General features: G+C 49.6%; 1 protein-coding gene across 3 annotated transcripts; it reads left to right on the top strand.

Moving 5' to 3' along the window:
* Positions 1-2,875: 2,875 nt before the first annotated feature.
* Positions 2,876-15,785, top strand: LOC135815509 (SH3 and PX domain-containing protein 2B-like). Of its 3 annotated transcripts, XM_065328816.1 has the most exons (13): positions 2,876-3,301; positions 3,899-3,979; positions 5,221-5,296; positions 5,956-6,032; positions 6,613-6,707; positions 6,970-6,992; positions 8,084-8,113; positions 8,747-8,881; positions 9,471-9,587; positions 11,779-11,896; positions 12,715-12,971; positions 13,336-13,367; positions 13,582-15,785. In XM_065328816.1, exons 1-13 carry the CDS (start codon positions 3,230-3,232, stop codon positions 15,727-15,729), a joined length of 3,261 nt encoding a protein of 1,086 aa, XP_065184888.1. In that variant the 5' UTR covers positions 2,876-3,229; the 3' UTR covers positions 15,730-15,785. The 3 variants fall into 3 exon arrangements, with proteins under 3 accessions (XP_065184888.1, XP_065184889.1, XP_065184890.1); XM_065328817.1 differs by lacking the exon at positions 8,084-8,113 and having other exon boundaries at positions 2,877-3,301; XM_065328818.1 differs by lacking the exons at positions 2,876-3,301; positions 3,899-3,979; positions 5,221-5,296; ... (2 more) ...; positions 6,970-6,992; positions 8,084-8,113 and adding an exon at positions 8,186-8,325.

The following is a 15,785-nucleotide window of genomic DNA, read 5'->3' as shown; positions in this document are numbered from 1 at the left end:
TGGAAAGAGGAAACATTGAGGTGGTGAAGAAGTGGCGTGATATTAGCTTGGGGTGATGCGCCACAAGCAACTCGTACAGCGCGCCGGTGGAGTGAGGCTAGCTTGTTTCAATTTTTAGCGGATATACATGTAAACGAAAGGTATACAGGGAGAGCATATTCTAGATCAGGCTGAATAACACCGACAACGAAAGTACGGCGGGCAAACAGGTTCATACTGAGAGGCATATAATTATGTACACTGTACAATGTAACTATCGGTACAGTAAAAACCTGTCAAGGCGACCACCTGTCCTAGAAGACCACTGAACCCAGGACCAAGGCCAGGGCCAAGGTATGCTATTTCCAGTCAAATGACCCTACATAAGGAGACCACCTGGAAACAGAGACCATGGTTTTACAGAGGGGTCGTCTGACAGGTTTCACTGTACAATCATGTACATGTACTGATGTAGTTACTGCATCCTCTTTCAGGGCTAGTACCGGTATACGTGTTACTGTTAGTAATAGAAGAAGACATGCACCTGTCCTGTGGTACCAGCTCCCTCCTGTCCTGATCATCTCTGAGGCACCCTTCCGAGCCCAGCCACCTTCAGTTTATCAAGTTGTATGATGCTACTTTGTATAATAGTATATTCCCATTCCATTTTTGCTTTAGTGTAGCCCAGGCCCCTGAGGTTGACTCGCTAAAATTATTTTCTACCCTTCCTCTCCCCACCCCCTCTCTTTCTCTCATTCCCTCTGTCGTTCACATGTATCAAAGGAGGCGAAACCGCCTGTTCTCAATAATTATGTGCATTTTAAAAATCACACCCGCTTGGAACACTGCGGCTGGAACACCCGGCGACATTGCAGAGCATTGCCAGTTCTTGTATTGCAGAATTCCAACACGGCAATGTTGTGTAACACGTGCACTGACAAGTAAGTAAGCGATGTTCCTGAACTCCGGGAGGCAGTACAGTCTAGTCCCGGAGGTACCGGTTACGGGCCATGCAGCATGCCATGCAGCACTGCTAGTGTTGAGCCAGTTCACTGTTGGACAGCATGCCATGCACTGTTGTGCCAGTTCACTGTTGGACGACGATGTGGCTCGTTTGTTTGCCTGTGTGGCGAGCTAGTGGCAATTCCTTGTTACGCCAAGTCTCAAATTACAGGTTTGTCACAGGAAGGAGGCAAACCGTTTTAACTGAGAACAAATCCGGTACATGTGATCATCATGCATTTATCGATCCCTGCACTGCACTAGCAACTAAAAAAGGTTCCAACTGTGTTACATGTACATGACACCAGGCGGTCTCCAAAGAAGAAAGGGTGCAGGGCAGTACGAGACTCGTACAAGAAGACTAGAAAAAGGAAAAAAAGGAAAAGGAAAAAGGAGTTACAACAACATTTTTGCGTGGACTCTGTATAGGCCACCTGTAGATACTTATACGGGTAATATTACTAGTACATGTAGTTGCTAGTGCAAGAAGAAGAGGACTCCAGGAGGAATAAAATAATTGAGTCTACGCAGTGATGTCAATTCCCGTGCCTAGCGTTGGCTTATCTTTATGCAAGATCGGCCCAGCCCACATAATCATTGAGTTTGAGTCATTCGTCTGTTTCATTGATCGCCACCGTCATTACTGCGCAGTTGCCCAAACTTGGCAAGGCTTGAGTTCTGTAAAGACAGGACTGGTGGTGAACCTGAACTGTCTCACTCGACGGTCAGGCTACACTACAGTGAGGCCAGAAATAATGGCAACCCGCACGTAGAGCTCTACGGGCCTAGCGCCTCAGCATGCCCGGCCCATCCCACTGCATACACATCAAAATAATAGACCTACCAGTGCAGTTATTACAAGTAGTACCGCGTACCGATACATGTACTCCCTGATCTGATGCAAGAAAAATCACGTCTACACATGGAACACCTGAACACCATGAACACAACAGTTGCACACTTTCACATGCACAGTCAGGATGGTTATCCGGTTCACGGGTGTTTCGCAGCGGCCACTCGTCAAGATGGCGGCAAATCCGAGAGTACAAATATTTCGACTCTGGCTATGTGCGCGGCGGATGCGAATCTCGCACGTGCATGCAAAATCTAGCCTTCTGGCAGATCTGGGTAGAGCAAGTGTACGTGTGTGAGAACGACGACTTTTCCGAGAGAGAATGTGGCTCTTTTCATCCCAACATTTTACTCGCCACGCTCTCCCTCCCAGCTTATTGATACGAGTATCTGCTACCGAGTAGAAGTCTCCATCTTCACAGTAGGTCAGGCAAAATCGCAACGTTGAAATACTTTGCTCACTTGGTGTTTTTGGTCCTTTGAGATGATGTGGCTGTTGTGTACAACTCGAAGTGACAAACTTGAGACCCCCGCGCCACAAAAAACTAAGGCGCGCCACAAAGTTTCGTTTGGCTATTCAATGAAAGGATGTATGGAAGCAGGGATAAAAACTATCGTGGCTGCCGGCAAAACTCCTGGTAATGTAAGAAACGGGGTGTGACTTTGGTAATTCCAAGGCGAATGTACGCACGGCCATTCCACAACGAAGACGAAACTACGAGCTCAAAAACACTCCGATTTTCAAACAAACGACGCAGGAAAGAAGACATGGCCGCAGTGTTCCCGTGTGGTCTTCAAAACACCTAATTTTACTTCGATAGCGGCTGGTTCAGGGCAAATTCAGGCCCAATTCGACAGCGTCGTACCGCTCAGGTTCGCCCAAAACACGAGGAAATGTACGGTAGATCCGAATGCGTACGCATTTTGCGTACGGGGACGACTGGCCAGAGTTCATGCACTGCAAACACCCGTGGGTTGCGTCTTCGAAGCGTCCTCACGCGTGCACGCACGGCCTCATGCACGCTACGGTAAATCTAAATCTACGATCGACTGGTCCGAAACTGGAGTGGAGGGAAAACCAGAAATTCCGAAGTACAAACAAGTGTCTTTGAGTTTGACAGTGAGGACAACACAGAGAAGTATGAAGTTGGCCAAGTAGTTCGTAATCCTTTCAATCCTTTTGGAGTGACGCTGCATCGTGTTCTAAGTTGACTAAAAGCCAGTTTGAAGTGGAACGTCGGATCTTCCTCCAAGCTCCATGATTGTGCCAATTGTACAATTTGTAGTACATTATTCGAATAAATTAATTGTTCGAAATTAATAAACTTGATGAAGATGAGAGGGCCTAGAGCATGAGCTTGAGGAATTCAGTACTGGCAATCGGGGTTGTGGAAAGATGGTGAAACGCGTGGTCAACTCCGTGGACGTCGTGGACGTTGAGAAGAGAAGAGTGCCTTCAAAACATTACGTATGTGCATAGAATAGTGCTGCTGGTCACACTTACATTACACATGCAAAATTCACTATAGTTCTTGTGAATTTATCTACTGGTTGTGTTATCCCTTTGGGGATGACTCAGGCGAGGACCGCGAGGCAAGTAGCCTATCAGAGGGTTTCAGCTTTGCAGAGCATCTGACTTGAATGTGCGTGGTAGTTTACTGTCTGAATGACAACCCCACTCTTGCTACGAACACAACAGTCGACGGCTATTTCAATACTACATCATGTAGCAACACTACTTTATTAACATAACTAGATATTAGCTATGATATAATTATACCGGTAGTTACGTCTTCGAACGGCTTCACTACTGATGGTTAAAGTTGCTGGTGCACGTCGCCGACCGAAGTGAATCGTAAATGAACCTCATTCTCGCCATGTGTGCCTGGCTGCATGCGTACCTGTGACAGTGTTCACGCATACGTGTGTGTGTGTGTGTGTGTGTGTGTGTGCGTGCGAGCATGCGTGTGTGTGTGTGTGACTGTTTGTGTGCGTTTGCATACGGGTTTGTGCTTTCACCGTGGTAACACCACGCTGCACATTCACAATCTCTCCACACACACAGGTATACGTAGTCAATGTCAACTGGTCGGACGGATCACGGACAGTCGTTTTCAGGCGCTACAGTCGCTTCTTTGAGCTTCAGGTATGCCAGCATAGGACAGGTCAGCCTGCCTGTGTTTCTACCAAGTCTGTGTGTATAGTACTGAGGCTGTGTTTTCGGGAGACTATGAACCCGGGTCGAGTTTAACTCCGGTCAGGTTTAGCCAGGGTCGGGTTTAACCTGGGTTGAAATTCGGTACGGTTGGAAAATTGTGGGTGTGTACATGAAGCAGGTTGCCTGAGGAGATTGTTACAATGTGCCGACAAAAGTCCGTTTTGATAGTATGGAGTACAGTATGATCGCTTCACTGAGTTTGCAGTCCTGGCGCCAATTACACGTGTAATCATGGCAGTACGTTCCTTGAAATCAACCCCGGTTGAGATGTCAAACAGGGTCAAGTGTAAAGCATCATGGGAAACCTTGAGCTGCCTGATAAGTCGTTGAACTCAAGCTTGTACCGGCGGCGCTCCAGTGGATGTTCATGATTGGGTGGCACCATGAGCGACGGGGACTGAGGCTGCAGATATGGATGTAGCTATCACCTGGTGCATCGGTTAGTGGTGTAGGGTGCCCTGGGTGGAGTATCAGACAGCACAATGGAGATGACAACCTACCGTATTATCTCTATTATAAGCACAGTCTCCAATAATAGCACGTCTCCAATAATAGAACACCTTGGGGCGGCATTCAAAAAATAAAGTGCTCAGTCTCCATTATAAGCACACTGTGTAAATTCATTATCTGTACCGGCGAAAAAACCCTGAAATGTGTGTGTCTGACATGAATTTGGCATGCAACAAGCCTCTGAAATGAGGTTGAAATAATAATGGAACAATCTCCAATAAAGGAACGTCTCCAATAATAGCACGGGGCGGAGGTACATTGAAAAAATAAAGGACCGTGCTTATATTAGAGATAATACGGTATGTAGAATTGTCCCTCAGGAAGCTACCGGCGATAGGGTCAGCTACCATATTTGCCCAAAAAATCTGGCCAATGCTGCATGCATGGTAAATAGACTACCATGTGCAGCATTGGCCAGATTGTTTTGTCGAGTGTAGTAGTACTTTGGCTGGAAATGGTGGAGAATGTTGAGCCCGAGAGAAGTGACGTCTGCAACCATGGAAACATGTACTGAAAGCGGCGCCAGAGGCCGTGTGTAGTCAAGCGTACACCATTGGTACTACGGGCTATTGCATGTACTGTTAGGAGCATGTGTACGTGAGGGTAGTGGATGATGACGATCCGTGGCTGTTTGTGTGTGTTTGGTGTTTGCTGGTTAGGTGCGGATCCTCGAGTTGTTTCCCGAGGAAGGCGGTGAGGATGATCCTACTCAGCGAATGATCCCCTTCTTGCCAGGTGAGAAAGTAGAAGAGCTCTGTACCGCTGTGTGCGGCAATACGTGCGCCTGGTCGGTCTGAAGCTGTGCGGGTTTGTGCAGGGGCGTAGCACCCGCTACGACTGGTACGACCAAGGCCGTACCACTTTTCGAAAAGTGTGGTCCGTCTGGAACGTTCAAAACCGTAATAAAAAAATCAGGATCCATCGATGCATACATATGTACATGTATGCGCATCAGACATTGACCATTTTTCTAGACTCGTACTCGTAGATCTGTTATGCATCTGCAGTCGTACTAGTATAGTACTATACTGAGGACTGTACTCGACTCGACTGCACACTTGCACTGCGCCTGAAGTGTGCCAGAAGTTCCCAGAACGCAGGATTTTGTGTCTTTTTACAAAATTTTCCCGGGGGAGGTCCCCCGGACCCCCCTCCAACACGGCCTTCGGCCGCACCGACCTTTGGTCGTACCACTTCCAAAACCTCTCCTACGCCCCTGTTGTGTGTGTGTGTGTGTGTGTGCACACTCACGCACGCACATTGGTAGCATGCTGTCGCTGATTGTGAGTTGTTGATGTCATGGATGTATGCTTTCCCTTTTTGATGGAGCACAGCCTGTGGAGTGGTTTCACGTCATTGTCATGTGACTACACTTGCCCATGTTTGTGTTACAGGCAAGATCATATTTGGCCGCAGCCATGTTCGCAATGTTGCCATGAAGCGCCTTACCGACATTGATGAGTACTGCAAGGTAAGAGTGTTTTTCGATTTTGACAGCATGTTACAAGGCGAGGACGCATAGTGCTCCTGACTACAACCATAACCCGGTTGGCAGAGTCCCGGTGTTGCGACCATTTCTGCCAACCGGGTTATGGTCGTAGTCAGGAGCACTATGCGTCCTCGCCTTGTAACATGCTGTCAAAATCGGAAAAAAACATGTTTAACTACCAAGCAAGGTAAGAGTGTGTATTCCGGTTGGCTCCCTCGTTGTCAATCAAGGACATGAACAGCATTTCCCCAATTTATCCCTAACTTTAGGGCCAACAAAGGGGGGACTTACAATCGAGCATGACTTACTACTGAAGTGAATACATAAAAACGATATGACATGGACCTGGAAATGGGGCTGCGAGTTACAAGCGGGGAAATACGGTATTTTCTTTTCTCCGTATCATGACCTTACCTTACTTCTCTCTCTCTCTCTCTCTCTCTCTCTCTCTCTCTCTCTCTCTCTCTCTCTCTCTCTCTCTCTCTCTCTCTCTCTCTCTCTCTCTCTGTCTGTCTGTCTGTCTGTCTGTCTGTCTGTGTGTCTGTCACATTCTCTTCCACAGGCTCTTATTCGCCTTCCACCGCACATCTCGGAGTGCTTTGACGTACTGCAGTTCTTTCAGGTGGAGGATGACGACTTGAATCCTGTCAGAGATGAGTAAGTACTCTGTGTTCTGCCGTAATTCAAGCCAATGTGTTTCCGTGAAGAAAGTGTCTGCTCCGAACGTCGGAGCTCTTCTTAGTTCGTGATGTGTTTTTGTATTCGCAGTATTGAGGATTGAATCTGTTGTCGTTGCTGCCGGTATACAATGAACATTATATTTCTGGTCGACGGTATCTCACACATTGGTGCGTAATGCTCGGTATTAATAGACTTTTCCTGTGTGTATACCTCCTCTTTATGCTGCTTGTTGTTTTAGGAAAGATGCGCGGAAAAACCAAGGTAGGGAACCACGCTGCTCCTTGAGTGCAGTTCATGTCTTCTCTCATGCATAGTCCCTATGCATGTGTATGTATGTACCGTAAAGTACCGTTGATCCGCCCCCTGTCGATTTTCTACCTGTGAAGCGACTTCGGCGTATACAACGAAAGTACAATGTTGAACCGACGCATGCACCGCTGTACACAATACTTGCCAATCCAGGATGAAAATGTGCACAATCCAGCACATTGAGTCTGAACTTCTACGTTGTTGTACATCGTACTGCACTTGACAGCCTTGATCTAATTCCTTCCCGCCCCCTGCCGAAAACCCAGCTGGGAAGCGACATGGCGTGTGGGGGGGGGGGATCAACGGTACTTTTGTGTGCGGGTGAATGTTGATTCATCGCCTGTTGTGATTCATTTAATCCTTTACCGACTGAACTCAATGTATACAGGGAATTGTACCCTCAATTTGTTTAACCTTGAGTTGGACGTAACTTTCGTTTCCCTTGAAATCAATAACGTATTACCTTGAGCAAGACTACATTAACCTTTTAATTTGTGTACTTGTGCCGTCAGCTTGATATGAAGCGGGTAAGCAGAAGCTTTCAGCATTTTGATTCAACTAGAGTCACAGCGCATTGCCACTACTGCACGTGCTCTCCGGCCAACCACGTTCACGAACAAGCAACAAAACTGCTCCAACTCAGCGGGTACTGACCGCTCAGATAGCTGTATCGACCCAACAGGTCTTGTCTCATCACTGAGCACCTAAGAACCATGCATATTGTAGGGCTAGATTTCCAAGCACACGTACACTAGAAGAGCACACAATTAATTAGTGTGCAGCACTTTATGCAATCATGACCAGGGAAAATGGTCACACTGTACACTTCAAAAGCCGTGCACACTCAAGCACACACACGCACGCGCACACATGCACGCACACACACACACACACACACACACACACACACACACACACACACACACATGCACATACACACACACACACACACACACACACACACACACACACACACACATGCTCTCCACCTCTGATCTGCTAACGCTCTTCAATTCTAATATTGTTGTTGGGCTGTACTACAGATGGAAAAAGCTCAACGAGCAAATCGAAGAGTGAGTCATAACCTGCTCATAACGAGATAATACTTGAGCATGTTCTTAATCAGTAGTAATATGATAACTCAGGTAACACTGTGAAGAAGAGGTTGTTACGACTTCGGAGACAACACTGTGCGTAATGTCTTGTAACGAATACAAAATACACGCAAGCGTCTCTATCTGGACGCCTCAGATACGGGCCTGTCTCTCTACCGGGCACCTTCAGCGTAAGTTGTTAAGGCTAAAACTGCTTCGATATTGGACTTTTATTCAATCGAATACGTGCGTGTGCTTTAAAAAAAAATAATAATACGTCTTGTCACTGTCAGCCTGTGTAATCCACTCATTTTCATCAAAAGATTCTTTTTCTTATCCTGAACATGTGCAATGCATGCCTAATAAACTAACTTCATCAAAAAGTGAAACGATACATGATAGATGAGCTGTCATGAGCAACGGGCTAATCTGAGATATGGGCAGCGCCCGGTCTCCAAGGCTCTCGGCCCTCGGGTGCCCGGTCCCAAGGCTCTCAGGTGAGAGGCGTTTGAGTGCAGCTCGACCAAGTTGACTTTGTGATGTGCACGACGTGGCTTCTCACTTGGCATACCTTCACTGTCTGCTGCTGCTGCATGTATGTACCTTGTCCAGTGGTTGGCGAAGTCATCTCCGAACCAATGCTGCTTGAACAATACGTGGCCATTGCCGACTACAAGAAGAAGCAGAAGAACGAGGTGAATCTGTCGGCGGGAGTAAGCGTGGAAGTTGTGGAAAAGAACGAGAATGGTAAGCGCTGAGGCTAGTTCAAGCCTCTGACGGGTTTGCCTTAACTATACGATACATGTATATGTTTTCCATCTCAATTGACATTGGTTCCGCTATTGATCTTTGTCCATGCATGTACGGTTCTGTTTCCGTGTAGGCTGTTTGCTGATGTAAGGCAAGCCTTATCACAACATGTACTACCTTTGTTACACTATCCAAGAGTGTGCAACTGCAGTCTATGGGGTCGATGACGGCAGAACTTCACATCACATTACCGTGACCAATGCACCCTGTCTGCACCGCGTGTCTGCACCATGTGCACGCCAGCCACAGGGTTGTACGCAACTCTGCTGCGGATGCAATTCTCTGGTCTCCACTTTGCACCACTTGCCAGCGTAACTTGTTGATTCAATCATTCCAATGTCATGTGATCTGATACTCTTCCGTCGCAGCATTGGCTAGAGAAAGTGCAGGCAGTTGCACACACACCCATGCGGGTAATGTACGCTTGGTAATGGTGTTCTCATGTTACTGACTGTACTCTGCACTGCTATAGTAAGTTACTAAGTGCCCGCTCACACCTTGGCACCTGCTCTTGTGTTCTGCTCAGGCTGGTGGTTTGTCAATGTCGAAGAGGAGCAGGGCTGGGTGCCAGCGTCCTATCTGGAGCCAGCAGAGGGCGGAGGTCAGGCCAAGGAAGCACAGACGGTTGCATCTAAAGGCGATGGTAAGATACTAGTAGAGTGTACAGTTTGCTAAAGCGGAACAGGGCTGGTTACCTACCATGCTTTCTGCCGTATAAGCTGCGGCACCCAGATTTGTTGTCACGAAATACAGACAATTTGACCGTTGTAGTATGAGCCGCTCCGACTTTTTTTTTGGGGGGGGGGATAATTTACTGGTGTTTATAGTGCGGCTTATACTCCGGAAAATATAGTACCCGTCGTGGATGCACTTGCTGTGTGGTGTGCTTCATAGCTGCATTAGCTTGATTCTCACTCAGGGAAAGAAAGGCAATGGTGGTTTACAGTCTGTTTGTCCGAAGCCGGTACCCTCACTTTTGGGCATCTCGCTCGTGTAGTGGTAGATGTTGTGAAAACAACTGCACATCCTGCATTGTGTGACCCGTGCAATTCTTCCTTGTAGTATAAGCACCGGCTTTGATTCTCTTACAGGAACCCGGGGGATGCACATGCATATCCTCTCAGGGCCTGCTCTAGACATTCAACACAGCCCGGTCAGAGTGTGCCTGGCGCATGCAGGCCAGCCGGGTCAAGCCGTGTCAGATCATCCAGCAGAAAAACAACCAAAAAGCCTGCTCAAAACGCAGGAAAACAGAAAGGCGAATTTAGTACCGGAAATCGTTTAGAGAACAACAAGGCGAACTATCAAAGTCTGCAAAATAAATGTAGAAGGTAAATGACATAACGTGAAGAATGCAAAGCAGTTCCATTGGATTCTGATTTAACAATTTGAAAAAAGGAATTCTGTTTTCTAATTAGTGCTAGTAGTAGGACGAACATGTTCACATAATAGAGCACTGGAGGGGGGGGGGGGGGGTGCCTGCAGCACCCAGGAGCCGAGCAGCATGCCGATAATTCGAAGCAGTGCCGCGGAGTTCTTACCTTTCAACCACGCATCGCGACCGAATCCACCGCCGCTCGTGTTCCCGGAACACGAGCGGCGGTGGATTTCCAAAGTTTGGAAATGCGTCTTGCACAAAGCGCATGACATGGATAGACTGGCATGCTCGTAGTCCAGCCAGGGTCGACCTTTCTTCCAAGAGTCTTGGAAAGCGTGAGTTCTTTTTCTCTTCGCTGCGACCTCCATCGTCCGAATCACCAGTCGGATGAAAACTTGCAACTGTGTCAAAAGCTACATTGTACAGCCAAAGTTACGCTTTTGACTGCATGCCTGCCCCATCGACTTTGAATGTCCTGACTTCCTGCTCGCCGCTGGCCAGATCGCGCTCGAACCAGTTGACCCCAGTTGACCGTAGCCGAGTCTGTTGCTTGTACTTTGTAGACTGTAGTGTGTACGGTTGCGCTAGATTTGCAACAGATGGGGTCCCACGAGCAAGAGAAACGGCGTCGATACGATCGGAGAGTCCGAGAAGTGGAGCGATCCACTTTTCTCCCCTTTGTGCTCTCTTCCACCGGAGGATGCGGCAAGGGTGCCGCTGCACTGGTGAGCCGGATTGCACATCTCCAGTCGCTACGTGGGAGGGAGGCGTATTCTGTGCTAATTGCCCACCTCCGCTGCAGGCTGTCTTTCGCCCTGCTGCGTTCGAGTGTCATGTGTCTGCGTGGGGCTCGCCGAGTTTGGCAGCCTCCAATGGATGGCTGTGCCTCCCTGGCTGTCGTGGAGGCTAGGGTGTCCCGTTGAGCCTTGGCCCGTGATTGTGCGGACTGTGCTATGCTTCTCTTGCTCTCTGATCACATGTGACGTCATCATTAAGTGATTTGTTTTCCAATCCTCCGTGTTTTGTTCGCCCGTAAAAGAGGCTTTAATTATTTAAAAAAAAACAAAAAAAAACAGATGGGGTCCGCGAGTCGTAAAATACCGGTATTTTAGGAATCCATTGTCAGTTTGAGACATTTTTCAGCCGGGTCAGACTGGACCCGGTGTTATCTGTTCAACCAAGTCATGCAGTTCCGCAGCCGGGCGCATGACCCGGCTGACCCGGCTCTCCAGCAGGCCCTGCCTTTGCAAATTTCTATTTGAAATGACTTGGTAGCACTCCTGACGTAAGGTATCTGGTGGATAACATGATTTGGAGAGTGTGGAGTGTTTCCCCCCCACCACGTTAGAGAGAAAGAAAGGCAAAAAAGGAGGGCGAAAGGAGGAAACCAATGACAGAATTAGGTGTTCATGGCGCTGCTTGAGTTGCACTGTGCTGTGTTGTGCTGTCATCGCAGAGGAGAAGTTTGTCACAACTCAAGAGTACAAGGCACAAGCACGGGACGAGATCAGTTTCGAGAAGGGCGTAGTTGTCGAGGTGGTGCAGAAGAATCTTGAAGGCTGGTGGCGCGTACGGTAAGTGAACCACTGCTTTTGAAACTTGTCGCGTTATGCTGTGGCATAGCAATAACCGCTGGAAAGACAGTAGCGGGGGGGGGGGGGGGGGGGGGGAGGTGTGTTTCTACAGCTGACGGCAATGCAAACCAATTCTGGCCAGTGATTGGGCTCTGCAAAGGGATTTCCCCACCTACTTGGCCATGCAGCGACGTGGTAACTCATTGAAAATGGCACATGCAGTCACATCAGTTTGTAAAAAATTGAAGTTGTTACGAGCAGGGAGAGTGAATTGGCTGAGATCAGACGAAATTTGTCGGAATACTGGCGTTGCAAATAAGACGCAGGGGTGTTGCGTGGGCATTTTGACCCTAACAAATGTCTGTCTAGTGCGTTCCTCTTGTGACGAGCCGTATGTCTTTTTCCACCAGCTGGCCAGACATTGAGTAGAGATTGTATACATGAATTAGGAACAAAAAGACACGGGGACGGGGGATTGCTATGCATACTAGTAGGTACACTGACAGCGAGACCCAAGCGCAAACTTGAGTGCAGTGACTGGATTCCATTTAGCAGCACTGTAGTTGGATGCAGGGGGTGCCCTGTGTGGTCGGTGGGCATTGGCACGCCACTCCGTATGGTACACACACATACACGCGCGCACACACGCGCACACACACATACACTCACTGTCTGTTTGTCTGTCTATCGATCTACCCCCCCCCCCCCTCTCTCTCTCTTTCTCTCGCTCTCTCTCTCTCTCTCTCTCTCTCTCTCTATCGCTCTCTCTCTCTCTCTCTCTCTCTCTCTCTCTCGCTCTTTCTGCGTCTCATGCACAGGTATCAAGGCAAGGAAGGTATTGTTCCTGCTGCGTATCTGCAGTACATGAGTGCCAGGCCTGCAGAGAATGCACCGACTTCAGAAGTGCAGGTGGTCTCCACCGCACATGCAGCCGTCACCGACACACTCCAGAACACCAAGCAAACACCGGGAACGGGAGGAGGAGCAGCCGCAGCTGGATTGGCAGCCGAAAGCTTGCGGAAGCCAACAGTTCCCGACAATCCATTGCTCTCTCCGAGCAACCATCGACAATCAGGTATAGCTGTGATTCCGGTCGTATTTGTGTCGCATTTAAAAGTCCTATCCCCCCCCCCCCCCCCTCCCCATGCATCCTTTCCAAGAAGAAAAAACTTGATGTATGTTCACTTAAAAAAAGAAAGATAAACTGTTGCTGGTTTCTTTTTGTGTGCACCTTTGGTGTGCTAAACTGTGTGATGATGATGAGAGCATCAGAGCATTGATGAAGTGATCAGTGACTTCGAATCTACCTCAATAATAGTCACGTCTGTCGTCTGAAGGGTGTGACTGTGTGTGCACAAGTAGAGTCATCCTCTTGTCTTCAACAAGGTGTGTATCTTGTGTACATCTTGTGTGTGTATCTTCTCCTTTGCTGTACTTAGGTGCTTTGCCTCCACGTCGACAGTCCATCAAGGTAAGTACTGCTACTACCGGGAATGACTTATGTGCTCATTGGCCATTCTGCGTCAATTGGGGTTATCTCTCGTTTCATTCACAGAGGGACCTGTCTGGAGACGTTTCTGGCCTCTGGCCTTTTTAGTCATGTCAACTTGTGCCTTTGCAAAGAATCGTTCTTTCGCGCTCATCGTCGTATTTGTGTTTTGGCGAATCTGTTATGCTTGATGCAGGTCACGAAGAAAATGCGCAGCCAGACGCGGACCAAGCAGGACACGTCCAGTGCTCTCCGTTCAGCCGCTGCGGCAGCTTCCGTGGCCGAGACCCCCGCTGGCACTCAGGCCAAGAAGAAAGCCAGCAGCAGCTCGATTGCCAGGCAGCCAAGCAGCGAAAGCCATGCCTTCGTTACCTGCACGTACGAGGCCGTCGGCGACTCCGAGCTGTCGGTGCACGAAGGCGACGAGGTGGAGGTCATTGAGCGCAACGAGAGTGGATGGTGGTTTGTGGACCTGAACGGCAAGCAAGGCTGGGTGCCTAGCTCTAGTTTCTCGAGTGCGTCAGACCTGACCAGTCCTCCGGATACGCCTGGCCGCACCTCTCCCAAAGTGGACGACAAGGCACATACCAGCTATGTGACCGTCGCCGACTTCAGCGCTGCGGCGGATGACGGCATCAGCTTCAGTGCCGATCGGCCCGTGAAAGTGCTGGAGATGGCCTCCAGCGGCTGGTGGTATGTTGTTATCGACGGCAAGGAGGGCTGGGCACCTTCGTCATATCTCAAGGAAGACACCAAGTCAGATGCTGCAGCCAAGTCCTCCTCAGCCCCTGTATCGCCACCCAGTTCTGGCAAGAACAGCAGCAGCAGTCGCAACACATCTCTGGCGAAGCAACCGCAGGCCATTGACATTAGCAAGGTGGGACTGCGTCCGACCAAGTCCACCCCCACGATGGAGAGTGCTGCTCCTGCTGCGGCAACTTCAGCCAAGTCCAGCGGCAGTACGGATGGTGGCGTTGGTGCCATGCAGTCACAGCTTGCCAAGGTGTCCCTCAGGCCCACCAAGAGCACCGGCACGGCAAAGCCTACACCGGCAGCACAGGGCAGTGACAACTCCTCGACCAGCTCCAAGTCCAGAAGTTCAGTGCACAGCACTGCAGCAGCTAGCTCAGGACATGGTTCTGTTGCGGCTGCTGCTGCAGCCTTGGCTCTTAAGCCTGTGGGCAGCAAAGCCAGTCCACTGGCTCACGAAACTGATGGCAGTGACGAGACACGCAGCAAACCAATCAAGTTGCCTGCAGCGAAAGAGCCGAAAGCATCGCCCAGGCCCCTTCGGCCACCAGGAGGTAAAGTGGACAAGGCGTCAGGTAAAACTTCTCCAAAGCCAACCTTCCCACCTTCCCCGACTTCCAAGCCTAGTGCAGGTCATAAGTCTTCAGTGAAATCCACTGCCACTCCCAATGCCAAGAAGGATGAAAAGCCCAAAGCGAAACCGCAGCCCCAAACTCCAGAGAAGGTAAAGTCAACTACCGGTGGTAATAACTACAAAGCTACAGCAGACTATGCAGACACGGACAAGGACAACCTGAGCTTCAAGGAAGGTGACGTTCTGCAGCTGGTCGAGAAGAACGACAGCGGGTGGTGGTTGATGAAGCTCGGTAGCTGCGAGGGATGGGCACCATCAACCTACTTCGACGCCATAGCGGACGACCCACCGAAACCGAAGAAAACGGGCCCTCCGATTCCAACACTTCCTGCGGCTCCAGGGAATGCGAAGACTCCTGGCTCTGTTAAGACAGTGGGTGCTAGTAGCAAGTCCGAGCCATCATCTTCTGGTAAACGCCAATCGGCACTGAAGCCGCCGCAGCCTGCTGGAAGATCAGTCTCGCCCGGTGGTGGCAAGAAAAAGCCGGAGAAACCGTCTGCGCCGCCTTCTACTGGAGGTAGCGGTAGCAAGGGCGCTGGCGATACCAAGGACTTGTACGTTGTGTCAGCTGATTACACTGCGGATGGGCCGGATGAGATCTCCTTGCGCTCCGGCGACGATGTCACCGTGCTGGAGATGGCCGACAGTGGCTGGTGGTGTGTGCGTTCCCGTGGCAAGGAAGGATGGGCGCCATCCACCTATCTAGAAAAGAAGAAGGTAACTGTCAAAGCTAGCGGCAGCAGCCGTGGTGGCGGTACTGCAGCTCTTAAGCCAGGCCGTCCGAAACCTCCCAAGAAGGGCGGCAATCGCGCATCCGCCGCATACCATGGTGAAGAAGGAGAGGTTTCCTTCGAAGAGGGCGATACGCTGGAAATCGTCGAGAAGGCTGACACTGGCTGGTGGTATGTGCGCACCTCGTCCGGGCAAGAAGGTTGGGCACCGTCCACGTTCATAGAATAGAGAGTGCCGTGTGGGCCTTGACTTGTTCCAATACTGAGAAGTCATCAACGCAATGA

The sequence above is a fragment of the Sycon ciliatum genome, chromosome 4 (assembly GCF_964019385.1).
Source record: "Sycon ciliatum chromosome 4, ocSycCili1.1, whole genome shotgun sequence".
Classification (NCBI taxonomy): Eukaryota; Metazoa; Porifera; class Calcarea; order Leucosolenida; family Sycettidae; genus Sycon; species Sycon ciliatum.
This window is presented reverse-complemented; position numbering and strand designations above follow the sequence as displayed.